Consider the following 27,985-nt stretch of genomic DNA (forward strand, 5'->3'; position numbering starts at 1 on the left):
GCTCTTATTGGGTTAGGTTTAGTCTTTGGGTAGATTGAGATTGAGGCAGATTAGCCTTAATCCTTCCTTTTAGCTAAAGATACTTGCACTGCAAAGACAGCAGGATTAGCATGATGCAAATAATTCTGTTTTGGTGCCTAGACACACAAATAATACTATTACATACAATATAGTACAACATGTTCTGATGCACATATAGATGTTAAGTATTTCAAAGAGGAAGTCTGCGCTTTATACTGCGATTTATACTAGACTGTATTCTTTTATGAACCTCTTCTTTTACATCCCTGATTATTGTATCAAAATTAACACTGTTTTCCTTTGCATATACAATTGGCATACGGAGCCACCAAGAAAGAATATGGTCTCCAATTTGGTTTAGTAAAAAGTAACATGCCGATTTTCTTGGATTTTATTGTTTTATTGATCATAAAGTAGAGTAACAGTATTCTACAAACACTGGCCATGTGTTTGAAGTGTCATGCATTAAAAGAGGGTTCACGTTGTAAAACAGTTCAAAAATCTGAAAATCTCACAGATACAAGAATTAGTAAATAACACGTAATGCAATGCATGTAACGACTGAGACAGCAATGTAGAAATGTTTGTTCTAGTGCTCTTCTCATACTAAAAGGGCCTCACATTCCTCCAGCAGTACTCCAAATTCCACCCTTAGGCTTTGCACCCGTCGGTTTTCTCACAACAAAAACTAAAAGATGGGATTGTAACAGATTATTATTAATATACTCTGGGAAGGTACATAGTGTTGTTCATCTTAAAGACATAATTATTGTTGCTTGTGCTAGCATTCTCCCAGATGTTCTGCTGAGAAAAAAAACTATTTCTGAGAAAAGAACTTCCAGAACACTTGTTTTCATTTTGTATGGCTGGTTAAACTTTTGAGACTTCCTTACTTCTGTACAATTAACCTGATTTTTCTACATATTGCATTTTACACATGTAAGGTATGATTTGGAAGATGGATTTGTAACATCCTGGAAGTAAAATGTTCACTGTAAAGGAGTCTGTGAAGGTCTGTCCATATTGTATGGTGTCCTCTGTTTTGTGTGTATGTCAAGAATATTAACCAAATTTATTAATATATTTGTTATTTGTTTGTTTGCTTTATTTATTATAAACTAAAACATATATATTTATTAATTTTACACTTCAATATAAATTAGTTTTAACAATAGTTATCTATAAATATAAATATAAATATACACATAATATTACAATACAATAATATACAGGTTTAAATATAAGGGTGAATATTAGTCCCATATTTCACGACACTCGTAGTTACATACTCAAGTAATATGACAAATTTCTTAAAGTGTAGAATTAATGTCCAAAGAGAGACTAAAACTCATACAGTTCAATATTTCTGTCCAATGGCTTCCTTTGTTTATTGAACTTTATTGGAGACCTATTCCTTCTATTATGTGTAAATTGTCGTTCAATTACCTCATTCCATACTTCCACTTCATTGCCACATCATTGAGACTCTGTAAAAGATCCCAGTTAATCACTGGAGATTTCTATAAAACTACAATCACCTTTAGCTTTGCTTGGACTGCAAGATATTTTGAAATAATCCAATGATCATGGTTTGGATTCAACTAGATGTTTTCATTTTGTATTCTCTGCCATCCTGGCCTCCATTCCCTCATCTTCTTCTGCTCGATTTTCTCCTCATTCCCTGTGCTTTGTCTTCTCTTCTTCTCTTTCACCCTCGTCGGTGGTTTCTCCCTCACATTCCTGCTCTCCTCCCTCTACAACTCCAGATTCTTTGTCAAGTGGATCCTGATCCTCTTCAGCCTCCTCTTCTCCTTCTCCACCTCCCCGCATTGCAGTTTCTGATCGTTTGGCTTCTCCCTCTTTGTCCTTTGATCCTTTCCCCTGGTCATGTACGCCCTTCCCCTCCTCAGCCTTTCCATCTTCAGCACTCCCTCGGCCTGTTTCAATCTCCCCTTCCTCCCTCCTTTCTCCTGCTGCTGGCCCGGTGGAGCGCTCCTCTTCTGCCCCCTTCCCATCATCAAGACGTTCTTCTTCTCCTGCTTCTCCACCATCATTATTTACCCCTACATCTGCACTCTGGATCTCAGAGGCTGCAGCTGCATCCTCTGTTAAGTGTTCATCAGCATCAGCAGAATATCTCACTTCCTCCTCAGCTTTTCCAAAGTCATCCGCCCGCCTTTTCATATCACGGTGCACTTCTGGCTCCTCGCCAAGCACATCTAAATTTCCCTTCTCTTGTACTCTAAAGCAGTTAGCAGTCTCTTTTATTGGATCTTCCTGCATTGACTCTGTAGGCCTGCGAACAGGAATAAGCTGCTTTGTTTGTAGAATTCTTCTAAGATCAAAATCCACCACAACTGGAGGCAACCTCTGAGCTTCAATGTGCTGGACCGTTCTGACTGCAGTCTTCTTTCTCACGCATGTGTTACATGGACAGTACTCATCCTCGCTGCGCTGCTCACTGAACTCAGCACCACAGACAGGACTGGGAAGGACTGACTTTTTCCTCATCACTTTAAGGAGTCTTCGCCGTTGGTCAGTTTGGGCCGTAAAGTCCCTAGACAGACTGCTTATTAGTGGTTTTGGTGTCCTGCCTGCTCGACTTTGGATTTTCTGAAACTCTCGATTTATACTAGACTGTATTCTTTTATGAACCTCTTCTTTTACATCCCTGATTATTGTATCAAGCATCTCATTGTCAGTTAAATCCCATTTTACTTTGAACTCTTCCACTGCATTTGCATAGTGAGACATGAATTGCTTTTCTATTTTCTTTAACAAGCTCAAAACCCAAACTGGGTCTGGGTCTTGTGAAATGCTCTTTGTAAAAGCACCTCTCTGAACGGATGGGCATGTTCCCGAGTTAGCATTTCCCAGTTGATCCATTTCTTTATAAACTACTGGGTTTAATGTATTACTGTAATTTCTGCAGCACTTTTTACAGAAAGTTGTATCCATTTTCTTTCTTTTTTGTTGATTTTCACTTTGAATCATATCCTCACCGTGAAGGCCCTCCTCATCCTCTGGCTGTTCCCCATTTGTTTCTTCCACTTCTGGACTGCATCGCACTCTCTCAGCAATGTCTGGAGTCACAGGTTGTGAAGTGGGATATGAAACTTCTGCATTCCCTGGTGTACCAGAGTCATGCACACCCTTCTTACCAGTGTTTTCATGAATCAGCAGTGAAGGCTCCTGTTCAGCAATGGGTGCTATTCGACCCTGTGCTGTATCTGATTTCTGAACCCCACCATATACACTAACTCTGACAGACCCTAAAGAGCCACTGCTTACATCTATCCCTGATGAAGACCTTGGGTTAAATTCATCATCTGCTAAGCCATTGTCTTTAATTCTATGCTTGTCTTGCTCACTTTCAGAGGGATCAGAAAACCATAGTGATTGGAAAATGCTTAATATTTCATCGTATTTGTCATCTTTGTCATTTTTTGAGTTAATTAACTGTTGATTAATAAGGCAGTCTAGTAGGTCTTTGGCTGATGTACTTAATTTTTTCCCATATGTGGGTGAAACCTCAGGCAAGCTATTGCACCGGTCCAGTTTTGGACTGAGCAGAACCTTCATCACCTGTACTGAGGATTGACAGCGTGTAGGTAAAATTTCTCTCTTGGCTAATTTTTCAGGAGCACTGGAATTATTGCTGGCTGCAACCGTATGAGATTTCTTATTACATGTCAGTGTCTCTTCATGTATGGCACTGACATCCTGCTTGACAGTGACATTCCCTGCAGACCCTTGAAATTCTTTAATTTTTATCAGATCTTCAGACATTCCTCTTATTTCCTTGTGCAAACTCTCATCTGCATTAACAGGGACTGCTTCACTGTGCACATTTAATTCATCCCCCATGTCAAACATTGGGCCATCAACTGGTATTTTTTTAAGCCAGTCATTTACAACCTCTACAGGAGATGCATTAGGTAAATTAGATGGCATCAGTTCTAAACCCTGATCCCTATTCTTTTGTGACAAGAGGCTTTTTCCCCTCTTTTTATACCTGCTACTCTTTTCACACTTAAGACAATTCTTTGTCTCTTCAAAGGTGTTTGATCTGTTTTCTGGAGCCGAATTTCCAGACTTCTCCCCTAGCAAATCTACCGCAGACCGAGTGTGAGATAAAACACTGTCACTTGAAGAACCAAGAAGTATTGTTGGCATCGTGTTTTTGTTCAGAACTTTACCATTGTGTGACACATCAGTCACAGCCCCTGCATTTGTCCTGGATGTCTGCTCTCCTTTCTTCTGTGCTCTTTTGCCTGCTTTGGAGGGTTTAACAGACTGGATAAGGCTGGTGCCACTTCCATTTATTTCCAGGTCTGAGAAGGAACCTTTCTTGATCTTTTTAGCACATTGATCCTTACACTTAGCCAAATTTGTGGCCGTACCTTTTCCAGAGACAATTTTATTTTGACTCAATTTTGAGAACCTTTCCAATATGGCTGAAGCTTTATCTATTTCACTTTTATCACCATCTTGGCTTCCATCGACTGCTTGAGTGGCACCTTTGCTGTTTTTTATGAATGAATTGTTTTTACTTGGCTTTGAGGCTCTGCAGGATGATTTATCGCATGAGACATCCGATGACCCTGACCAACCAGAGGGCAGAGCACATCTGCTATCATTTAACTGACTATCTGTCATGTTTTCAGCCTTTGATTTTGTTGATAGGATACTCCCAGATTTAGTTGCTGAAGTAAGTGAGAAAACCTGTTTAGTATTCATGCAGTGGTCTTGCGAAACAAAAGACTTTTTTGTATTCTCTGAGAGGGCTGAGTTCATACCACTGGCTTTTATGGCCTTGTCTGAACTGTTGAGGGCACAGTCTGATGCATCAGGTTTAGGTATCATTATCTCTGCTGGACACTTCTCCTCATCTACATTGTGTGACATGCTGCTAATGGACTCTTCACTTAGGTGTTCACATTTGTCTTCCTCATTGAGTTCAAGAGAGATAGAGGCTGTGGATGTTGGACTTAGTAGTTCACCTAACTGACCATGAAGACATGCAATTGGAGATTTTTCAGATTTCAGATCACTTGCCATTGTCCGGAGGCATCCATCGTGGTTGTTAGAGTTTGCTTCTATAAGTTCTTGGTATGAAGAACAGTGACATTTGCTGGACCTTCTTGGTGATACAGTGTCAGGAATGTTGTTGTTCACTTTGTGAGACCTATAAGATATTTCAAGGCAGTGTGCTTTAAGTACTTTTCCTTCAGTTTCAGAAGTTTGGGTAGCAGCATTCTCTGTTTCACCTAATTCTCTCTGTGTTGTATTTTGCTGTATCTTATTCTGTTTTTTTCTCAGTGTGTTCAATGCTGTACATGTTTTAGAACTATCTGCTAATATATTAACTGCTTTTTCCTTTTTGCTCTCTCCTGGCACTAGGTTATATGTCTTGTCTGGTTCTATAGGTGATGGGATATTAGTATGCTGGGATTTGGCAGATTTAGAGGAGGAATTTGATTTGGTTGACATGGCACACTCCAGTATCAGCTCTTGAAACATATGTCCACTTTGAGTTTTATTTGCTGATAAAACAGGGCCATCATTTTCTTCAACATCCTGAGATGTCATCTGTTTAGTTGAAGTTTCCCCTAAATCTTGTCCTAATGTTGATACTCCATCTTTTACTGTACGGTTGGTGTTTGACTTTGCGGATGTGTATGATTCCACTGATCTAGCACTTTCAGGTTTCTTTTCAATATTTGTCACTTCAGCATTTTCAAAACACATGGATTCTGCGTCAGATGACCTGCCTCTTGTTGTCTGATCTGAATTGTTGCATTGTTTTGATAAAACAAACAGTATACTTTCAGTACACTTTCCCTGTGTATCTGCTGTGTCTGCGCCATAATTTTGTATACCATTCTTAAGCAGATCTGAAACAGGAGAAGCTATTTGTGGTACACAACGTGTATGATTTGCAAATGCATTAGACTTGTGTGACCTAGGTGACCTGACACCAGGTGACTTAACCTCAACATCTTCATTTTCCTGAGCTTGCGTATGCCGAGCATCTTCAGATAGTCCTGACTCAGCAGTGTCTGCATTTTTGCATCCGCTGCAACATGGATATACGGTGGACTTTCTAAATTGCCCTGAGAGAACACCTGTGTTGGCTGACATGGTGCTCATGAAACTATCGTCACACTCTCTTTCCCCCGCTCTCACCTCCTCAGCACCATACACATCTGACTCTGAGGTCCCAGGGCAGTTCGTTCTAGCTCTAGATTCATTACACACTTTGTTGCCCCTACACATTACAACCTGAGTGCTCTCTCCAAAACTAATGTGCATGCCAGATGCCATTAACCTTGGCAACGTCTCTCCACACCGACAAGACTGAGATCGTGAGGACACTTTTGAAGCTATAGATCTGGCACTGTCTGTCCTATAAGTGTTTGCATGATCCTTCAACTGGTGTGGCATTTCTTGCGACGGATGCACATTTCTGTACTTTTTGTGTTTTGATGAAAGAGCTGAGCAGTTTGAGGCACTGGTTGGTGGCCGGGGGGATAAACATATGTTTTCTGAAGCTTGACTGATTTTGCAATGTACAAACTGTCCAGGTTTCTCACCCTGACACCATGCACAGGCTCCCTGAGCAATTGAGGGAAGGTCATCATCATCACACCAACCCTCTTTGAGTGACTCGAAAACTTGAGATGAATCGCTGACTGCAGAATCTGAGTGATATTTTTTTGGGACTTTAGAACTCTCGGGATCACAGAGCGAGTCATGAAAATCAACTGTGTTTGGTTTTGTGTCCGCATCAGAGAGACATTTACATCCAGCATCACTCTCACATGTGCCCTCGGTGGTTCTTCTCATTTTTGCAGGAGTAGTTGATACCTCACTGCAACAGTGATTTACTGAACAATACTGAACCCTTTTTTCCCTTTCTATAGCAGTCTTTTGAAAGCACGATGCCTTCTCTACCACATGCTCAGTAAATCCTTCACTGGAGCGGGAGGGGGTGCGAACACTCTCCACCGATGCCTTTTTGTGCATGATTTTGCAAGCTGAGCTACTAAAACCAGGTGACTTTCTTCCCCCATTGTACATGGGGTTTTTCCAAATATCATACTCCTGGCAGTTTGCACAGTAAGATTCATCCAGGTGCTTTGGAGAAAAATCCTCCTCACCCTCCTCGACCTCATGTGCAGAGCTTGACTCCAGGTCAGAGAATTCAGGTTTGGCTTTAAAATAATGAGGATCTCCCTCCTTCAAAGGGCTACATTTATTCAGAGTTGCTGTTGACTTCTTGATTTCAGTGGACCAATGAAGGGTTTCGTCACTGACTAACCGGAAGCGAACTTTCATCTCCACAGAAAGGCTACCGTCTTTGTTAATAAGTACTCTTTTTTCAATGTCATCATTCAGTATGACTTCCTTTGTGCAGGGACAAGTGTTGACACAAGCAGGCTGTCCCGGGGTCACACATAATCCATTCTGGTAAGATTTCCCAGAGGAGAGTGAGAATCTCATGGATTTATTACAAGAATCCGATCTGGGATGAATGATGCTTTTCTTGGTCTCAAGCCCAAAATTCACTGTAAATACAGTATGATAAATCATAGTGAGATCTATATTGCATCTAGTATGCATACTGTACATGTTCATTTTCTTGTACCTAGCACATATTAAACAGCTATTTATATATTTGCTTACTACACTAGTATCTATTAATACAATAAGAAATCAATATATTTATTCATATTTGAATCACAATGAAAACCACTAAGACCTGATTAGAATGTTTCCTCAAACATTCTCTTCAGGGATTCAGTGTAATGAAGTCATCACGATGAAATGTGCAGTCAGGCTGTACCATATTTCTTGTTCTCATGTCCCTCGCTGCAGTTGCTGGAGAGAGATGTTGAGCTCATGCCAGGCAGGTTCTCCTCGACGTGTGTCCCCAGGGTCTCAGGCAGCAGTGCCCTGAAGGGCTCCCGGCCCACACACACCAATACACTGGGGCACTGCATCAGACTCTGAACACTGTCAATCTGTTGGAGCCAATTATATACAGTTAGGGCACAAGGGCTTTTTAAGCAATGAGTCTGCTGTGTGAAAGCTGTTGTTTATAAGCTATTGCTATTTTGAATGTAGGTGAATGGAGGTGAAAAGTTCACATTTTGTAACCATCTCTTTATTGTTTCTGAGGATTTGAGGAAACGTGTTTGCGTATCAGTTGATCAGAACTTTAATACTATTTTACAAAAGTCACAGTTGTGGTGTTTCACTGAGTAATAAAGCCTACCGCAATATTTCAACCCACTTAACATATGCTGGGGACATGACTGCTTGATGTCATTCTTACAAAATAATTGATAACTGATGCAACATCAGTAACAGTAAAATTGTTCAAACAAGAGTGCTAAGAAAGATTTGGCAGAGAGAGTGAACTGACCTTCTGTCCTTCCAATGTGTACAGTTTCCTGACTTGGTACTGCATGACTTCGGAAATCTTGCTGATGAAGGCGTGGAGGCTTCGGGCCATCCTCCTGCTTAACGTGATTGACCTTCTCATTGAAGGGTTAGTGTTCTTCACCAGTGTGATCCTCTTCAGGAACCAGTGGTGCTGCTGGCCAGAATGTGCTGTGGGGGGCTCCTCGGGGCGGACTGGCTTCTTCCAGCTGTTGTGTTGATCGCTCTTGGGCCAGACACTGGGCCTTCTCCCAGCCGCCTCTACATCCAGAGGTTTAATGGAGCGGCGGTCGGAGCAGACGTAGCAGCCTCCATCTTTGAGCTGCTCCAGGCACCGGATGGGATGGGTGCCTTTAGGTGTGGTAACGGTCCGCACGCCGAATGGCAAAGGTACCCTCTGTGTGAGGTCGTCCAGCAAGGCATCAAAGCATTTGAAGTTGCGTGTGTGAATGGCCATCTTGACGCCACTGAACTGGGTGTCCCCACTCCTGAAGAAGGTTATCTTCTTGGGTGGGTAGGAGTTGGTCACTCTGGAGATGTGGGATGCTGGACATTGAGGGTCATTCTTAACGGTGTAATTTGTTCTGGAGGAGCCTTCCTTCTGCATGTTCCTCAACGCAGACTGTTGGCGACAACATCAAATGTACATGTTCAAAATCTGAACTGCAGCAACATGGAACTGAGTGGGACAATGTTACAGATAGTTCAAGAACAAGAAAAACAGGATTTTCAGTAAGATATTTTACCAAATTGTTCCACTGCAGAAGTTTCTAAGAGTTAAACCTTATTTCTCTGGGCGTCACAAAGAAAGCAAGCATTAAATGATGTCTAAGGATTACCAGATGCTGTTTTTATAGTCATGGCTTGGACAGCACCCAGTTAGAGGGACATGTCTCCTCACACACACACACACACCAGATCTATTCTCAGTCATTTTCCCACTCCCAGTCACCTGCTTATTGACATCCATCACGTATTCCTCTGTTTAATTACATAATTCCAGTGTCATTCATTGTCATTCCTAAAACATGTCTGGTAATATCACTAAATATTCAACTCTGGTTGGTGTACTTTCTAAGAAGAGACAGCATAAAACCCAGCAGCAAGTTTCATGAAAATTTAATATAGCAAACATTGAAAAACCCAAACATATTGTATCCAACTGGTTAGACAAAAGGAATTTGGAATGAAAATATTGGGCACAGGGAAACAAAAAGTACAGAAAGATATATGAGAAATCACTACTCATGTGACTGAGAAGAATTTACTTTAAGGTTTGGTATAAACACTGACATTTGCGTGCCCCTGGCTCAGATGCTGTCTCTCTCATCACACACACACACACACACACACACACACACACACACACACACACACACACACAGTTCTTTGTTCTTTTGGAACCTGGACAATTTGTAATATCATTAGAGTTTTCCCTAGATGGGACAGCATTATTGAAAGGAGTTGATTGATATTTAGAGGATTTACTCAAGCCACAACCAATCTATAATTGACCTGCATCTTACATACACTGGAAACAACTCAAACCAGTCTCCTGCAGATCTTACCACCCACTTCTAGGTGACTTAGGAGAGGAGAAAACCAATTTTGAAGGCAAGCTAATTTCTGAAAAGTTGTTAGCTGTGATATTAGAATTTAGCCTGCAGAGAACAGCATCTCATACAGGTAGTTTGTAATTTCATTCACATGCCATAATTCAGATGAGATAATTAGGCCACAAAATCTTCTCTGAAATATTCCTAAATTATCTTTTTATGGATTTGTAATTCTTCAATTTTAACAGTCAGATTTCACAGTGTCACATCACGGCAGTTAAAAGTAATTATTTTAACAATAATTATATTTATAATTTAATAATAAGAATATGGAGAAGAAGAAAATAAACCATAAAAGTTAAACAAATGAAAAGAAACAATGTAGTCTACAGGATATGATTGTCAATAATATTAAGTATATATTCTAAGTATTAAACTAATGTCTAGTAGTTGTACATTCGGAAAGCTTTCCACAATGTGTATGACATGTACTTCTGTTAATTCACTCCTACTCTGCCAAGGCTGGGGCTTACTGTAATCTCTAGCAAAGCCTGAGCATCCTCAGCTCTCTTAAATAAAGTGACCCTCTGTTACCTTAATGTAACTCTTTGCTTAGGCTGCAACTTAGGCTGTTATAAGTAAACTTTATAAATTTTGAACTTTTTTTGAGCAACAGTTCTCTACTTGGCATTATTAGCACTGTACAACTACTGAATCAGTTTGACATAGTTTTAATAGTATATTGTACAACCTGTATACAACTGGTTTATTGTATTTTGTTTGTGATAATTCACAAAACATGGGATAAATTCAGATGAAAAGAGATTAGGGCTGGTAGGTATTTGTGAAAGCCTTTTAATCCGTGAAGTCTTTATTTTATAAGTGTATTTACATTTACTCATACATGAACATAAACCTCATACTATGAATAAATGAAAAAACACTCTCTTCTAAATATGCTTAATTATGCTTACAAATGTTTCAATTGCAAAGCAAAGTATTCAGAAACTGAATGTGTTACAAAAGACTAAAGTCCTCCTTCTCTGCTGTTAGAATCCCCATTTGGTGCTTGTGAGACTACTGGGAGCAGTGTGCTATAAAGCCAGAGAGGCATATCACTAATCTGACACAGATGCCTTTTAGGGTCCAGGAGCTGAAATAGCAACAGCAGTAGCATAACAGGTTATCCAGTGCTGTTCTATACATACAACAAATTTAAAGTGAAATCCCACTTCACTGTCATCATGTATGTGTGCACAAATGATGTAAGTAAGTAAATAAGTAAATTTTTATTTATATAGCACATTTAAAACCAAAGTTCTGTACAGGGTTTACATATTAATACCGCATTTGTCCACTTCATTCAGTACATAAAACAACACATGTGGTGGTCCGTTATCGCCGTTATCGGCGTTAACGGCGTTCGATAATGTAATACTCTTATCGGGCGATATAAAAAATATTGCCATTAATTAATTCTTAAAGTTGGGTTGGGAGCTGGGTCAAAATAGGTAAGCAAACTATGATGACTTTCACCTTGATAGTTTAGCTCGGGTGTATTCCTAAACAAACTGCACAGTAGGGGGCGAGAACGAGTTTTCAAACCTGTGAATTACAAAGACTACCACAACAAATCACACAAGTGTTTACATGAATGCAGCTACGAAGCCACCATGCTTGCTTCATGGAAAATTCATTTTTAAGAAGCTTCCTAATGGACACATTGATAAGACTAAAGTTGTTTGCACCTTATGCAACGCGGAATTAGTTTATTGAAGGAGTTTTACCAGTCTGAAGTACCATTTAAACACAAAGCACCTGTTTGCTAATGCTGCTGACGCTGGGCAGCCCAGGGGAAGAGTCGCATACGTTTAACATTAACACAGAACAGGCACGTGTAGGACTCTAATAAAGACGAGCACGGGACACTGCGCGAACGCACACTAAATAGACAGACCACATAATCCCCGCGTGATGACGAGACGAGTCACAGGTGAAACTGATGAACACTCGGACACATCCACACCCACGATGATACACAGACGCAGACAACTAGACGTAGACGACATAAACACATGCCCAAAGGGGAGGGGTCAGGGGCTGTACCGTGACAGAGTGTAACGAGGTGAGTACAGAGACGTACACACCACGTAAGAAACAGAGAAGGGAGGACCCAAGTGCCGGTTAGTAAAAAAATGCAGAGCGTAAAAAACAGAGGTGGGACCAAGTCAGTGTTTTGAAAGTCTCAAGTAAGTCCAAGTCTTTATCCTCAAGTCCCGAGTCAAGTCTCAAGCAAAGACAGTCAACTCAAGTCAAGTCTTGAGTCAAGACAGGCAACCGTCAAGTCAAGTCCCAAGTCTGAAACTTGGAATTTCAAGTCCTTTCGAGTCTTTTTTTTACAGGCACCAACGCTTTACGAATGCTACGCTGATGCATTTCTTTACTCGTTTTGTTGGTGTCCGCCAGCCAAAAGATGACAGATCATTTACATTTTATCTTCTCTTAATTACATAAATGTACTTAAACAAGAATGTTTCGTTTTCATTTTACAAGAAAATAGCAAGCTTAATCGTAAGCAAGATGCTGTCATTACGAATGGTTATTCTAAACATTTGGATAAAATGTTTAAATATAGACTAATAAAAGGTTAGGGTTATTTTTTCATTGTTTTCTGTTATTGTGGGGTCACGGTGTAGGCTACTATTGTTACCTGGAGATTCAGCGGGGTCACATATTCTGATGGCTGCTGTCAGAATTGGTCATATATTCATATATTGGTCATATTTTGGCTCGTGGATACCAACAAAACGAGTAAAGAAAGTGCATCAGCGTAGTTTACGTAGCATTCGTAAAGCATTTGTGCCTCTGAACAAAAACTGTGAAATAGCGCCCCCTGTGGTCACAAAACTCGACGGTCACAGAATCTGGTGTAACGCCGGTCTGCGTCAGAAGGACGGAAATGAAATTAATGGGGCGCACTTTATAAATATTAATATGCGTTTTAGATTTAGATTTGGGGTAAAAAAAATCAAGTCTTTGCAAGTAAACAGGTTCAAGTCCAATTCAAGTCCTAAGTTATTGGTGTAAAAGTCCAAGTCAAGTCTAAGTCTCTGAATATTTTTTCAAGTCAAGTCAAAAGTCTTAATATTAATGACTCGAGTCTGACTCGAGTCCTAGTCATGTGACTCGAGTCCCCACCTCTGGTGAAAAATGAGCGATAATGCGCGCACACACACACCTGAGCAATAAACAATACTAGAGAAAAATAAACACGACGCGCAAAAACGAAAAGGAAACTAAACCGTGTGAGCACGGTAGAAATACAAACAGAAAACAACACGGAAATATCAACGTGTAAGCAGACAAGATAATGTCGTGGAATAATAAGGTAAAAACTATAAACAGAAAACACGTGGAATCCTCAACACGTGAAAACCGAAACTAAGGACGTCAGGGAAAGACTGACAGCAGGCAAACGCCGCAACATAAAGACAACCTTCCCAAAACAATAAACAATGGATAGGAAGAGAAAACAGATTGGGGAAAACTTGAGAGGGGCCAGATAGCGGCGCAGGAGGTAGATTCTCGAATAAGTAACAGCGGAACGAGAGAGAGAGAGAGAGAGAGCGGTGGCGAGACACCTTGAAACGTAACAATATCACAGAGAGAGAGACAGGCTGAAAGCGCAACGGCAAGAGACCAAAACGATTCAGCAGTGATTCGTCTCCACAAGCTTCCTTAAGAAGCCTATAAAACAGCTGAGACGAATCACTGCTGATTATGCCGATTTAGTCTGGGACTGACTCGGGTGCCCCGTGCGGAGGTAGAGGGCGTGGCATCCGAGCCAGCCTTGACAGAGCCCCCCCCCTCTAGGCCCAAGACCACGCGGGCCCAGATTAACAGCCCTATCGCGGCGGAAGTCACGGATGAGAGAGCGGTCAACAATGAGGGACGAGGGCACCCACGACCGCTCCTCGGGCCCATACCCCAGCCAGTCCACGAGGTACTGAACACGACCCCGGACACGACGCTCATCCAACAGCCTGTTGACAGAGTACACCGGGCCCCCGTCCACTATACGGGGAGCCAGTGGCGCACGGGGCAGGCTACACAGGACCGGATGGAGCCGGGAGACGTGAAACACGGGGTGCACCCTCATGGATGGCGGGAGCAGCAACCGGTAAGTGACCGGATTAATGCGCCTATCTATCTTGAAGGGACCCAAGTAACGGGGCGCTAACTTCCTGGTACCCCCACGTATCGGCAGGTCCTTGGCGGACAGCCAAACCCGTTGACCCGGGCAAAACGAAAGAGCCGGAAGGCGATGCTTGTCGGCGTTACGACAGTAGCTGGTGGAAGCTGAGAGCTAGGCCTTACGGGCCCTACGCCAGGCCAGCCGACAACGTCGCACCATGGCCCGAGCTCCCGGGACAGCCACTTCCTCCTCCTGGTCAGCAAATATAGGAGGGGCATACCCATAAAGACACTCAAAAGGAGACATCCCGAGGGCCGAGTGCCACAGGGTGTTATGAGCAAACTCGGCCCATAGGAGCTGGTCAGACCAGGAGGAGGGGTTGGAGGAAGCCAAACACCTGAGCGTCTGTTCAAGGTCCTGGTTTGTACGTTCCGTTTGTCCATTGGTCTGGGGATGGAATCCAGACGACAAACTGGCTTTGGCCCCCAAGAGACTCAGGAAAGCACCCCAAAACCGACTGGTAAATTGGGGTCCTCTATCGGACACAACGTCAGTAGGAAAACCGTGGTGCCGGACTATGTGATGCAAGAAAAGGGAGGTGGTCTCACGGGCAGAGGGGAGCTGAGGTAAAGCTAGGAATCTCGCAGTCTTGGAAAACCAATCCACTATCACAAGAATAGTGGTGTTACCCCGAGAATGGGGTAGCCCGGTGACGAAGTCCAAAGACACATGCGTCCAAGGCCTTGACAGGCTTGGTGTGCGTAGCCTTGTTTCTGGTGCATGTTTCACACGCAGAGACAAACCGACCAACCTCCTGCTCCATCCTGGGCCACCAAAATCTACCCTGAAGGAGCTTAAGTGTACGTCGTGACCCAGGATGAGCAGCAAAAGGTGAATTGTGACCCCACTCCATAACTTTCTTCCGTAGTTTGGGGTGGATGTAAAGACAACCAGCGGGACCACCACCGGGCCCAGGATCACGAGTCAGGGATTGCTTTACCTCAGTCTCCACAGCCCACTGAAGAGGGGCCACTATTTTTGATGCTGGAAGTATAGTGCCGGGCTCAGAGGAGTGAGGGGGCGACTCCCACTGGCGGGACAGAGCATTGGGCTTGACGTTTTTACTTACGGGGTGATAGGATAGAGTAAATTCAAAACGTCCAAAGAACAAGGACCACCTGGCCTGTCTGGGGTTCAGGCGCTTAGCCTGCTGGAGGTAAGCCAGGTTTTTATGGTCTGTCCAGACAAGAAAGGGGTGCTTGGCCCCCTCCAGCCAGTGCCTCCACTCTTCAAGAGCTAACTTGACCGCTAACAGTTCCTTGTCCCCCACATCGTAATTCCGTTCGGCGGGTGTCATGCGGTGAGAGTAGTGAGCACATGGATGGAGCTTAGGAGGGGTCCCCGTTCTCTGGGAGAGGATGGCACCCACCCCATGGTCAGAGGCATCAACCTCGACCACGAACGGTAATTCGGGATCGGACATACACAATACCGGTTCTGAAGTAAACTGCCCCTTAAGGCGATCGAACGCTTGCTGGGCTTCAGAAGTCCAGACAAAGGGACCGGGTTTATTTTTTGTAAGAGTGATCAGAGGTGCAGCAAGGGTGCTGAAACCTTTGATAAAACGGCGGTAGAAGTTAGCAAAACCCAGAAAACTTTGAACCAGGCGGAGTGAAGTGGGAGTGGGCCAGTGAGCGCCAGCTCGAACCTTAGAAGGATCCATGGCTAGGGTGTTCTGGGCTATGTGATAACCGAGGAAGCCTATTTCTTTGACATGAAATAGTGACTTCTCCAGTTTGACATAGAGGTGGCTTTCGAGGAGTAACTGCAACACCCTTCGGACATGTTTTACATGTTCCGTCTCAGAGTGACTATAAATAAGGATGTCATCCAAATATACAAATACGTATCTGTCCAGGGCCTCTCTGAGAACTTCATTAATGAAGCGCTGGAACACGGCTGGGGCATTCATTAAACCAAAGGGCATGACCATATACTCATAGTGGCCAGATGGAGTTATAAAAGCGGTCTTCCACTCGTCACCCTCTCTTACCCTGACTAAATTGTAGGCGCTCCTCAGGTCGAGCTTAGTAAAAATGGTGGCCTGCTGGAGGGCCTCAAAGGTGGTGGCCATGAGGGGTAGAGGGTGACGGTCTTTGACAGTTATCTTATTGAGCCCCCGGTAGTCGATGCAAGGTCTTAGTCCCCCATCTTTTTTCCCCACAAAGGGTGGAGAGGTGGATGGTCGGATAAAGCCAGCTGCCAGAGCCTCCTGTATGTATGTTTCCATGGCTCTACGTTCCGGTACGGCCAAAGAGAAGAGACAGCCCCTAGGGGGGCTAGAACCCGGAAGTAGATCTATGGCTATGTCATAGGCTCTATGCGGAGGGAGGAAACTAGCTTTCTTTTTGCTAAAGACCTCCCTGAGGTCGTGGTAATCATCAGGGACTCGGGTAAGGCCTACTGGATCGGGTGTATGACCGGTGGTGATTTCGGGACTGTTTCTTAAGCAGGTTTCCTTGCAGAGGACCCCCCAATTCCGGACGGTGCGGGAAAGCCAATCCACTTCCGGGTTGTGGCGTTGAAGCCAAGGAAAGCCCAAGATGAGACGCATCTGGGGCGCACTGATAACATAAAGGGCCAACTGTGCTCTATGACCCCCAATGCTCATATCAAGCGGTATAGTCTGCTTGTTGACTTCACCTGATGTTAAGGCACGTCCATCAACAGCCGCCACAGACAGTGGTTGGTCGAGGTCGGTGAGCGGTACTCCCAGTTCTTTGGCCAAAGAAACATCTATAAAGTTGGCAGCGGCGCCTGAATCAACAAACGCCAACAATCGCCTATCTTCCCCCCCTCGCCAGGTAAGTGAGACATGGATATATAATCCATTGTTAGGAGGGTTTGGGACAGAACCCGCCAGGACCTCCCGTGTTACTGGCGGGCCGCTCCTTTTCCCTGTAACTCGGGGCATCTAGAACGTTGATGCCTCTCGCTACCGCAGTAAAGACATCTACCCCCCTGGAGACGCGCCTGTCTTTCTTGAGGGGACAGACGCGTGTGGCCTAGTTGCATGGGTTGCGGCTCATTAACAGTCTCACGTGACTCTAAGGCACGTGTAGTATCAACCCCCTGAAATTGTAGCCTCTTAGTGTTTTTGCGTTCACGGCGACGATTGTCGAGACGCACCGTGAACGCAATCAGTGCATCTAGGTCAGCCGGGGGGTCACGAAGCACTAGCTCATCCTTAAGGTCGTCTGACAACCCTTCCTGAAAGATTGCCATGAGTGCACCAGCACCCCATCCACTTTCTGAAGCCAATGTTCGGAATTCTAGGGAGTAGTCAGCTACTGACATCCTCCCTTGACGTAGGCGCAAGAGACGTGGACCCACTACACCCCCTGAGGATGGATGGTAAAAGGCGCTTCTCATGGCTGTAGCGAAGCGTTCATAGGAAGAACATACTTCCGCTTGAGACTCCCAAAGAGGGGTGGCCCAAGCCAACGCTCTTTCAGATAACAGCGTCAGCACGTAGGCTACTTTGGCACGCTCAGAGGGAAACCTGGAGGGCTGCTGTTCGAATATTAGAGAACATTGTAGTAAAAACCCTCTGCAACCCTCTGGATCTCCTGAATAGCGGGCCGGAGATGGGAGAGTAGGTACAAGATGTGAGGCTGAGACAGATGGTTCACTTGGGCGAGCAGGAGGGGGAACATGAGAAACAGGAGCTGAACCAGCTAGGGTCTGCATAGTGACAGTAATGTCATTAAGCTGCTTAACAATCTGCCTTAGAACCTCGTCGTGGCTGCCAAGCAACTGTCCCTGATTGGTGAGGGCAGCTCTTAACTCTGCTGACTCTTGTTTAGCGGCTGGGTCCATGTTTAGGCTGAATCGTTCTGTAACGAGGTGAGTACAGAGACGTACACACCACGTAAGAAACAGAGAAGGGAGGACCCAAGTGCCGGTTAGTTAAAAAATGCAGAGCGTAAAAAATGAGCGATAACGTGCACACACACACACCTGAGCAATAAACAATACTAGAGAAAAATAAACACGACGCGCAAAAACGAAAAGGAAACTAAACCGTGTGAGCACGGTAGAAATACAAACAGAAAACAACACGGAAATATCAACGTGTAAGCAGACAAGATAATGTCGTGGAATAATAAGGTAAAAACTATAAACAGAAAGCACGTGGAATCCTCAACACGTGAAAACCGAAACTAAGGACGTCAGGGAAAGACTGACAGCAGGCAAACGCCGCAACATAAAGACAACCTTCCCAAAACAATAAACAATGGATAGGAAGAGAAAACAGATTGGGGAAAACTTGAGAGGGGCCAGATAGCGGCGCAGGAGGTAGATACTCGAATAAGTAACAGCGGAACGAGAGAGAGAGAGAGCGGTGGCGAGACACCTTGAAACGTAACAATATCACAGAGAGAGAGACGGGCTGAAAGCGCAACGGCAAGAGACCAAAACGATTCAGCAGTGATTCGTCTCCACAAGCTTCCTTAAGAAGCCTATAAAACAGCTGAGATGAATCACTGCTGATTATGCCGATTTAGTCTGGGACTGACTCGGGTGCCCCGTGCGGAGGTAGAGGGCGTGGCATCCGAGCCAGCCCTGACACAGAGCCCCTCACCAAGGGCACTACCCATCCCGGGATGCCAACAGAACTGAATGCCCCGAACCCACGCCAATGGGCAGATCCGGAGCCCTCAGTCCTGCGTCTGGGAGATGATCGCCCTCGGTGGGGAATCCACCACAAACAGCTTAGAACACCCTCCCTGGGAAGACAGGGGAAAAGACATTAGACACAAAACATGGAACATTCACAAAAACACAAACAGGAACATTTAGACACAAAAGGGAAAAGGGGATTCGGGAGCAATACGGGGACAGACACAAACACTGGAACAAAGACACATGAAAACGGAGCCAGGCTTCGCGCCTGTAAGAGCGCTGCCAGAGAGGGAAATCCTCCCTGAGCTGCGGGCGCTGCAGAGGGCGGTCTCCCTCGCGCTCCTGCCGCAAACCCTCCACCGGTGAGCGGCACGACTGGCAGATGCCCCTGCAGTCCTCTCGGTAGGCGTGCAACCGGTCTCTTCACGCGCCCTCGGGGTGCGTGCGGTCGGGTACGCCTGCCGACGCTCGCTCTCTTGCATCCGCGAACCCCACAAGGGAACTTCACCTCCGCGTGGTAGGGAGTCCTCTGGTCTGGCTCCGGGTGAGGGTTCCTCCGTCTCCATCCCCTCCTCCGAGCCACCTGGGCTCCATATCATGGGCTCCCCTGGGGTGTGGCACCGGGAGCAGTCCATCTCGCTCCCCTCAGTGTATGGCCCGCCCTCCGAGTATTCAGATGGAGTATTATAGTATTATAATATTATACTTAGTATATTATTATAGTATTATTTTCAAATTTAACTGAATAAACCACTGAACATGTGTAGCCTATATTTTATTGAGCATGGTTTTTTTTTCTTCAAGTATCAAAGTAGAACTGTGACGTTGCGTGCAGGGCGACAAACGAGGCACAGAGTCCAACTTTACGCACAGCGACACTTTATTCGAATACAAGAAAAGCGCATACACCGCACGTTTAACATTAACACAGAACAGGCACGTGTAGGACTCTAACAAAGACGAGCACGGGACACTGCGCGAAATAGACAGACCACATAATCCCTGCGTGATGACGAGACGAGTCACAGGTGAAACTGATGAACACTCGGACACACCCACATCCACGATGATACACAGACGCAGACAACTAGACGTAGACGACATAAACACATGCCCAAAGGGGAGGGGTCAGGGGCTGTACCGTGACAAGAACAGCTTTCTCAAGCAGTCATTGATGCATTTTGGAAACAGGAGATGAGCCCCTGGTCTAATGCACCCTCTGTATTTAGAAGCCCTATCTCAAAGATTGACTTTTAGTCATTACTTGGGCAGCACGCATATTCTGAATGAGCCATTTTAATCTAGATTAATTTTAAGATTTCAGTGAGATTAATCTAGATTTAAAGAATTTATCTATGCCCACCCCTAATAATAATCATCTAAAGTGCTCCAACTGTCTAGCTTTAATCTTGATTTAAAAGTGTTTACATTATTGGCAAGCCTGATGTGAATAGGGAGCAGCCACTGAGAAATCACGATCCCTTTTTAGTTTTAGACGAGATCTTGGGACCGTCAAAAGTTTCTGAGATGCGGACCTTAATGATCTAGAAGGCCTATGCACAAAGAGCATGTTATTAATATATGCCTGAGCCTGACCATTTAGAGCTTTAAAAACCATCAATGCCAGTTTAAACTGCACACTGTAGTGTACTGGGAGCCAGTGCAGGGAAGCCAAGACTGGAGTGATGTGCTCCCTTTTCTTGGTACCAGTTAGTAGTCTGGCAGCGCTGTATAATCGTTTGACAGATGTTTCATTTATTCCCATATACAGGGCATTACAGTAATCCAGTCTAGATGTAATGAAGGCATGGATGACTTTTTCCAAATCTAAAATATTAAGAAAACCTGGTAATTGTTTTGAGCTGGAAAAAGCTGTTCCTGACCACTGCATTTATTTGCTTTTTGAATTTTAAATCAAAATAAAAAATAACTTCAAGGTTTTTAACATGTGCTTTTAAAAAGGTGGTTAATGAGCCTAGGTTCTTGGATATTGTGATGCCCGAAGGAGGAGGCATGACGAGCGTAGAAGTAGTAACACATACACACTTTAATGAACACGAAACAAAAAGTCCAGCACGTATTGCGCAAGCACGCAAAACACTCACTCACTGGCATGAACTTTAGACAAAGACGAGCACAAGACATTGCGCGAAACGCACATTAAATAGGTGATTAACGCATACCCTCGTGATCACGAGACAAAGCACAGGTGAGACTACGAACACGCTCACAGACGACCCACACCCACGGAACTACAAACATGGACATAACGGCATGCAGACAATGTAGCGACACGCCCACAATGTGTCATATTTTTGTCAATTATGATTTTTTTACACCGCAATCGAAATTTGTCCTCCGCTTTTAACCCATCTGTGCAGGTTGAACACACACACACTAGTGATTACTAGGGGGCTGTGGATCACACGTGCCCAGAGCAGTGGGCAGTCCTAGCCCGGCGCCCAGGGAGCAGTTAGGGGTAGGTGCCTTGCTCAAGGGCACCTCAGTCATGGCCTCAGGTCTGGGAATCGAACCCACGACCCTACAGTCACAAGACCAGTTCCCTACCACCAGGCCATGACTGCCCTGCACAAGGAGGGGTCCGGAGCTGTCACCGTGACAGATATGGTAGATGGACCGAATATCATGACCTCTGTTTTGCTGTCATTAATTTTAAGAAAATTGTTGGTCATCCAGTTCTTAATATCAATTATACAGTCATGAAATTTATCCATGCAAGTCATCCGCATAGCAGTGGAAGGAAATATTGTGTTTCCTAATGATTTGACCCAGGGGCAGCATATATAAAGAGAAAAGAACTGGGCCCAACACAGACGCTTGTGGCACCCCACAGGTGATGTTACAAAGTTACTTGACATATTAACATTACATGAAGAATAACAGACAACATGGGGGATTGCAACCAACAGAGCAACTAATGGTATTACTAAGAGTACTATTAAATGGCTGTTACGGAAAATGTTGAGTTGCTAGCTTCTGATGTAAGACAGTATTTTTGAAAATAGCATGCAAACAAATGAGGAAGCTCTAGGTCACTAGACTAGACTAGACTAGACTAGACTAGACGAGAGGAGGAAGAAGACAGGAATGAAGACATGTTCTAGACAGAGGACATGTTCCAGACAGAAGCAAGAGTGCTGAGTGTAAATAAATGTTTGTTTGTTTATAAATAAACACATGCTTTGTGGCAAATGTATTTGTACAATTCACATTCAAAACAGCTGAAAAACGTATTGCTTATTGCAGCAGACAACTTTCAGTTAAAACAATATGTACAATAATCCTTTAACATGAACATCAAACCATATAAACAGACATTTTCTCAAATGCCACCAACACAACTGTCTCTAATCTGACCAAGGAGGGTAAATCCTAATTAGCTCAGAGGATTTTAGAACATCCCTATTGAGTTTGACATTCAAAGGCATTACTTCAGCGTGACAAAATCCAGCATGCTGTAGCCATGCTCCTGTGCCCAGTTCTACAAACTGTACTTTTAATTATGACTTACTCATTTGATAAGGCCCAGTTCATTTTTGGTCATCATCCTTTGCCAAATGCTCTCCATAGCCACATTGCTCTTCTGTATCTAATCCCCAGAATGCCTCACACAGATTTGCAGCTCACCCTGTGGCCAAGGACTCATTGTTGTGTGTGCTGTTCCAAAAAAAAATGTCCAAACATTTTGGCACTGCCTACGTGGTTCAGCAGGCCAGCTCAGCAGGCTGCAGAACCCTGAAAATGGCTGTCATCTTTCGCACAAGCAGGTAAGGAGAAAGAGGCCATGGCTCTATCGTGACTTCACCTTCTACGCAGAGTGTCTCTCAGCACCTACAGAGACCCACTGGATGGGGTGACACGGCTGCATTGTTAACCACACACTCACTATTCCTTTCATTAGGGTAATTACCAATTGCAGGCTATCTTCCATACAGGGTGCAGGAGTGAGTCTATGAAAGAGGATTATGCTGTTCCACCATCTGTGCAAAAAATATATTAACTACAAGTTCCCCCAGAGCAAGGCATGTTGCGCATTTATATCAAATGCACCTTAACAATGTATTTATTAATTTTAAAGACAAATTTTAATTTTAAAGGGTACCGTGGTGAAGTGCCCTGGAATGATAAGGCCTATCTGATTAGAGTAAAACGTACTCTAAAGCGTTTTAACAGCTCAAAGGAACTGTACGTACTCTACCACACATTACACCTGAAACTGCAACTAGGATATTAAAATTCAAACAGGCCTACATGGTGGCTGCGCGTCCCCTAGTAACGAGTATTTCCCTAACAACAGCATGGTTCGTTCTCTAACAACATGGTCTCTATAACAGTGAACGTGTTGCAGGAGATAGCAAGGCTTGAGGTAATTACCTACACTACGATCTTAATTATTGTTTTTACCATGTTCATTTTCTGCAGTGGGTTTTAAACTTAGACAAAACGACCGTCGTTTGTTTGTGACATCTATAAGGATCCTAGCTATCTAGTAAGGCTGGCCCATTAGACGAGGAAAGGGCTTAGTAGGTTTAGAAAAGGAAGACAACAGATTTTTAGGTTATGTTTATTGTTTTGCCGATATAAACAGTCGTGCGCAACACCCGTGTGATCACTGTCCTTTACGTCTATACGGGTCGTAATGAATCTGATCTTGCTGCAGAATTTTGTTTGCGACTAATGCAACGGACCTGCAACAGGTTCGGCACCACGTACTCCTCCTCAAATCACGCCGTGTCCTACTAAGAAAGCAGAAAATCCTGGCGGGACTCACCGCAATGGACAATATGTACAACAAAGATTCTTACCTCTTTAAACCAGTGTCATTCAGCTGATCCTAGTAAACATCAGATAATGGCCAGTGGTTATTAACCGGTTCCAGTGGGTCGCTCCTCAAGGCAGGTATGCACCAGTACCTTAGATCCAAGAGCAGGCGGTGATGTGAGTGAGCTAAATCCGATAAGGTGGACCATAATACGTACAGGACTCTTAAAGCCAGCATTTATGTGGCGTTCCGTTATTTTAGTTTGCGTGGTTTGTTATCATTCTCCATTTTGTTTTAGAAAGACAAGGGGATTTTGCGACTGAGCAGCTGTTTTCAGTGGAGTGAATCTGAAGGCGACGACAAAAGACACTATTTGCACCAAGAGTTCGTCTATGAGAATGTGATGTATTCAGTACAGCGTGGGCTTGCGTGGTCTGCAGTGGCACAAGTGGCAAATATAACTAAAGTGCTCTTCTATGAGCTTAAAGGTAAAACACTGGGATTTAATGCAGTCTATTACATTTTAAACAGGGAAACTGCAATCAACTGTCTTTCTGAATTCAATTCTACGTGGCATACAATCAAATCACTTTTTTCAGCATTGAACAGATTTGAATATGGCATGGTTTTCTTTACATCTTATGACTATAATTAGTCCTAAAATGTTTTTGACGGAGAATAGGTGTGTAACCCTATCTGTGTTCCTGTGTCAGGGCTGGAGAAATCTGAGGTAATTTCTCTCATCCAGAGATGCTTGGCGCAGTGTCAGCCTCCACTCCCTCGTGATCAGCACAAAGCTTTGTACGACTTCATCGTGGAGACCTGTGTCTGTAACCACCGCCTCTACCAGGCTTTTCTAAACGGACAGGTGAATCTCCAACGCATGCATTCGCACCTTGAGATCTGTGCTCCACCACACCCCCTACCACTGAGCGAGGGCACAGAAATGGCCACGTGGGAGAAGCAGCAGGCTTTGCAAGGACTAAAGGCAGCTGAAGCTGAGAAAAAGGCAGAAATCCACAGACTCAAAGAGCAGGCCAAGGAACGACTGACTACTGAACTGCAAGCCAGTCTTGGTAACCTTTCGCTCTTAGACAGATTGAGCAAACAGGTACAGTTGTGATCAAATTTATTCAACCCCCACTGAAATAAAGTGTTTTGGCCAGTTTGACATTGATTTTGATCATTTCAGTCATCTTATTTACAATTATATCAAAGAGGCACTTATAAATTAGACAAACATAACATAATATTTATGATGGAATAACCACAAATGTCTTTACTGTGCTCACATCATTATCAGTTTTATTCAACCCCCTAGTGACATTATTTTTTAGTACTTAGTACAACATCCTTTTCCAGTTATGACAGCTTTCAAGCGTGAAGCATAGCTTGACACAAGTGTCTTGCAGCGACCTATGGGTATCTTAGCCCATTCTTCATGGGCAAAAGCCTCCAGTTCAGTCACATTCTTAGGCTTGCGCACTGCAACTGCCTTCTTTAGGTCCCACCAGAGGTTCTCAATTGGATTTAAGTCTGGTGATTGCGATGGCCACTCTAGAATGTTCCAGCCTTTCATGTTCAACCATGCTCTAGTGGACTTGGATGTGTGCTTCGGATCATTGTCCTGTTGGAAGGTCCAACGTCTCCCAAGCCGCAGGTTTGTGACTGACTCCATCACATTTTCCTCCAAGATCTCCTGGTACTGAAGGGAATTCATGGTACCCTGCACACGTTGAAGCTTTCCTGTACCATTAGAAGCAAAACAGCCCCAAAGCATAATTGACCCCCCGCCATGCTTCACAGTAGGCAAGGTGTTCTTTTGTTCATAAGCCTGGTTCTTCCTTCTCCAAACATAGCGCTGGTCCATTGTCCCAAACAGTTCTAATTTAGTTTCATCTGACCACAGTACACTGTCCCAAAACCTTTGTGGCTTGTCCACATGACTTTTGGCATACTGCAGTCGACTTTTCTTGTTCTTTGGAGTCAGCAAGGGGGTGCGTCTGGGCGTTCTGGCATGGAGGTCTTCGTTATGCAGTGCGCGCCTTATTGTCTGAGCTGAAACTTCAGTGCCCACATCTGACAGGTCTTTTTTCAGTTCCTTAGCAGTCACGCGGGGATTTTTCTCCACATTACGCTTCAGGTAGCGCACAGCAGTCGCGGTCAGGATCTTCTTTCTGCCACGACCAGGTAACGTTTCCACTGTGCCCTTTAACTTGAACTTGCGAATGATACTTCCGATAGTGTCTCTTGGAATATTTAACAACTTCGCAATCTTTTTATATCCATTGCCATTCTTGTGAAGAGCAATAACCTCTTCTCTTGTCTTCTGGGACCATTCTCTTGCCTTCACCATGCTTGGAAACACACCAGTATATTCTAGAAGGAGCTGAGTATCACAGTCCTTTTAAATCTGCCTAATTGGTGCTTATCATGCTTGATTGCTGCTCGTTGACATCCACAGATGTTTTCAATACCTGATGGAAAACACTGGAATGAACCTCTGTTCTTAGGAGTGGTAGTCGTAAAGGGGTTGAATAATTGTGTCAATGAAGAAATCACAAAAAGGCCATTTAATACTTTATGACAAAAAAAATTGATGCTATCTTAGTTGCATTTAGTTCTTTAACAAGTCCTTGTAAGATTTCATTATGAACACAATTACAAATGTGCACTGAATTCCATAAAACCCTTCGCAGCATTGGGGGTTGAATAAATTTGATCACAACTGTAAATATGTATGGTTCTTCATGGCTGTAAAGTGCTACTGTAAATGTGTGCACACGTGTTCAGTGGTAAATCAGCATAAGTGTAGGCCTAAATACTTGTGAAAATAGCATGGGGCAGTTGTTTCTCAACCCCAGCTAGGCTCGATAAACCAATTGTGTTTGTTAAGAATCTGGGGTATATTTATTTTTATATTCAATATTCTTATAGAATAACTGTACAATTGGGTATTTTGCACTTTTATCAAGGATGAGAAAGTGCTGTGTGTCCTCTTCCTGATCTTTTCTGGGACTTCCCTTTAGGCAGTGGAAAACACGGTACGTGCCTTTTTGCAGGCACAAGGAGACACTGTAAAGGATGTTCTGCTGCAGGAAATTAAAGCTGTCCAGGAGCTGCTGGACCTAAGACTGAGGCAGAGTTCTCTTCTGTTACCAGAACAGTCTTCAAACTCATTGGGCTTCTCTGAGAAGCTCTCCACACCGAGGTCCACAAAACCAACAAAGAAATGAGGTCAACAAGGATAATCTCAATATTTAGAGGAAAACATTGAAAATCATTGTTAATGTAGTAAAATACAGAATTTTGAATCCCACTTTTGCTGAAGATGCTTGCTCAGCTACACTTAGTAGTAGGCATTAGTATGAGTGCTAAGTGAATGCGCTCTGTATATGAATAAGACATGCATATAAAGCACATAATCGACACAAAGAATAAAACACTGAATCTGAGAATCATTCCATGATGTTGTAGTTACATAGTACATAAGGTGAATAAGTATATTACATGAATAATAAATCAAGGACAAAAACATGGCAAAAATCTTTAATGACAGAAATAAACAGCAAAGAGAAATCATTGTTTTAGAAAAATATACTTTAAATCACGTCTATAATTAAGGAGTGGTCCTTAAGCGTTATGAATGCCATTCTATGGGCAAAAGGGTTTAACTGGGACAGAGTGCAGAGGGAGTTGCTTTCTGTCTTTCAATAACAAGCACCATATTCGTAACAGCTGTTCCTATAAATAGCAATCTAAAACTGTTTTTCTTTGTGCATACATATGGTAGAATAAATAACAAATAAAAGCTAAATGTTACAATTGTATATTACTACCAACTCAAGAACAGTGTATTGTATGAACGTGAAAAAATACACCAAAACTGCAAAAAGACACAAAAAATGTAAAGCAATTATAAAATGTCAAGTATTTACCTTCTGTGAAAAGGGTATCATAAATATTTGGTATACAGTAACAAACCCAAGCATATGTTCTTATGCATGTTAATTGATAAAACAACATAAAATAAAAACACAATTCAGTGACACTTCATTTTTGATTTCAGCATTCAGACTAGGAATGAGTATCATTTAAAGGTTTCACATTTCACTCTAAGGATACAAAAATGCCAGGAAATTAGCTTTTAACATAACGCAATGTATTTAAACTCCTCAGCTAATAAACAAGCCCCGTGTGAGCCTAGAAATGGGTCGAGTAGGGAGACCTGTCATAGCAGAGAGACCTGTCCTAGCAAAGAGATCTGTCAGAGTGGGGAGACCAGTAAAATGGTGC

General features: G+C 43.5%; 2 protein-coding genes across 5 annotated transcripts; one reads left to right on the forward strand and one right to left on the reverse strand.

Moving 5' to 3' along the window:
• Positions 1-415: 415 nt before the first annotated feature.
• Positions 416-24,071, reverse strand: rp1l1a (rp1 like 1a). 2 transcript variants are annotated; one of them, XM_076979109.1, is made up of 4 exons: positions 23,733-24,071; positions 8,453-9,091; positions 7,871-8,048; positions 416-7,592 (listed from the first exon to the last, which is right to left on the reverse strand). In XM_076979109.1, the coding sequence occupies exons 2-4, from the start codon at positions 9,074-9,076 to the stop codon at positions 1,696-1,698; spliced, it is 6,699 nt and encodes a 2,232-aa protein (XP_076835224.1). In that variant the 5' UTR covers positions 9,077-9,091; positions 23,733-24,071; the 3' UTR covers positions 416-1,695. The 2 variants fall into 2 exon arrangements, with proteins under 2 accessions (XP_076835224.1, XP_076835225.1); XM_076979110.1 differs by lacking the exons at positions 7,871-8,048; positions 8,453-9,091; positions 23,733-24,071 and adding an exon at positions 7,787-7,838.
• On the forward strand, positions 23,166-27,979 carry c17h8orf74 (chromosome 17 C8orf74 homolog). Of its 3 annotated transcripts, none has more exons than XM_076979111.1 (4): positions 23,166-23,293; positions 23,988-24,177; positions 24,403-24,800; positions 26,719-27,979. In XM_076979111.1, the coding sequence occupies exons 1-4, from the start codon at positions 23,246-23,248 to the stop codon at positions 26,923-26,925; spliced, it is 843 nt and encodes a 280-aa protein (XP_076835226.1). In that variant the 5' UTR covers positions 23,166-23,245; the 3' UTR covers positions 26,926-27,979. The 3 variants fall into 3 exon arrangements, with proteins under 3 accessions (XP_076835226.1, XP_076835228.1, XP_076835227.1); XM_076979113.1 differs by having other exon boundaries at positions 23,215-23,293; positions 23,992-24,177; XM_076979112.1 differs by lacking the exon at positions 23,166-23,293 and adding an exon at positions 23,330-23,826.
• The last annotated feature ends 6 nt before the right edge of the window (positions 27,980-27,985 follow it).

This window comes from Brachyhypopomus gauderio, chromosome 17 (assembly GCF_052324685.1).
Source record: "Brachyhypopomus gauderio isolate BG-103 chromosome 17, BGAUD_0.2, whole genome shotgun sequence".
Classification (NCBI taxonomy): domain Eukaryota; kingdom Metazoa; phylum Chordata; class Actinopteri; order Gymnotiformes; family Hypopomidae; genus Brachyhypopomus; species Brachyhypopomus gauderio.

Coding starts and splice junctions, on each gene's coding strand:
- rp1l1a (XM_076979109.1), bottom strand. CDS start 9,076: ATGCAGAAGGAAGGCTCCTCCAGAACAAATTACACCGTTAAGAATGAC. Junction 8,049..8,452: donor ACACATTGGAAGGACAGAAG/GTCAGTTCACTC, acceptor TGGCTCCAACAG/ATTGACAGTGTTCAGAGTCT. Junction 7,593..7,870: donor ACATGAGAACAAGAAATATG/GTACAGCCTGAC, acceptor CTGTATTTACAG/TGAATTTTGGGCTTGAGACC.
- c17h8orf74 (XM_076979111.1), top strand. CDS start 23,246: ATGGTCTCTATAACAGTGAACGTGTTGCAGGAGATAGCAAGGCTTGAG. Junction 23,294..23,987: donor AGGAGATAGCAAGGCTTGAG/GTAATTACCTAC, acceptor ATTTTGTTTTAG/AAAGACAAGGGGATTTTGCG. Junction 24,178..24,402: donor GCTCTTCTATGAGCTTAAAG/GTAAAACACTGG, acceptor TTCCTGTGTCAG/GGCTGGAGAAATCTGAGGTA.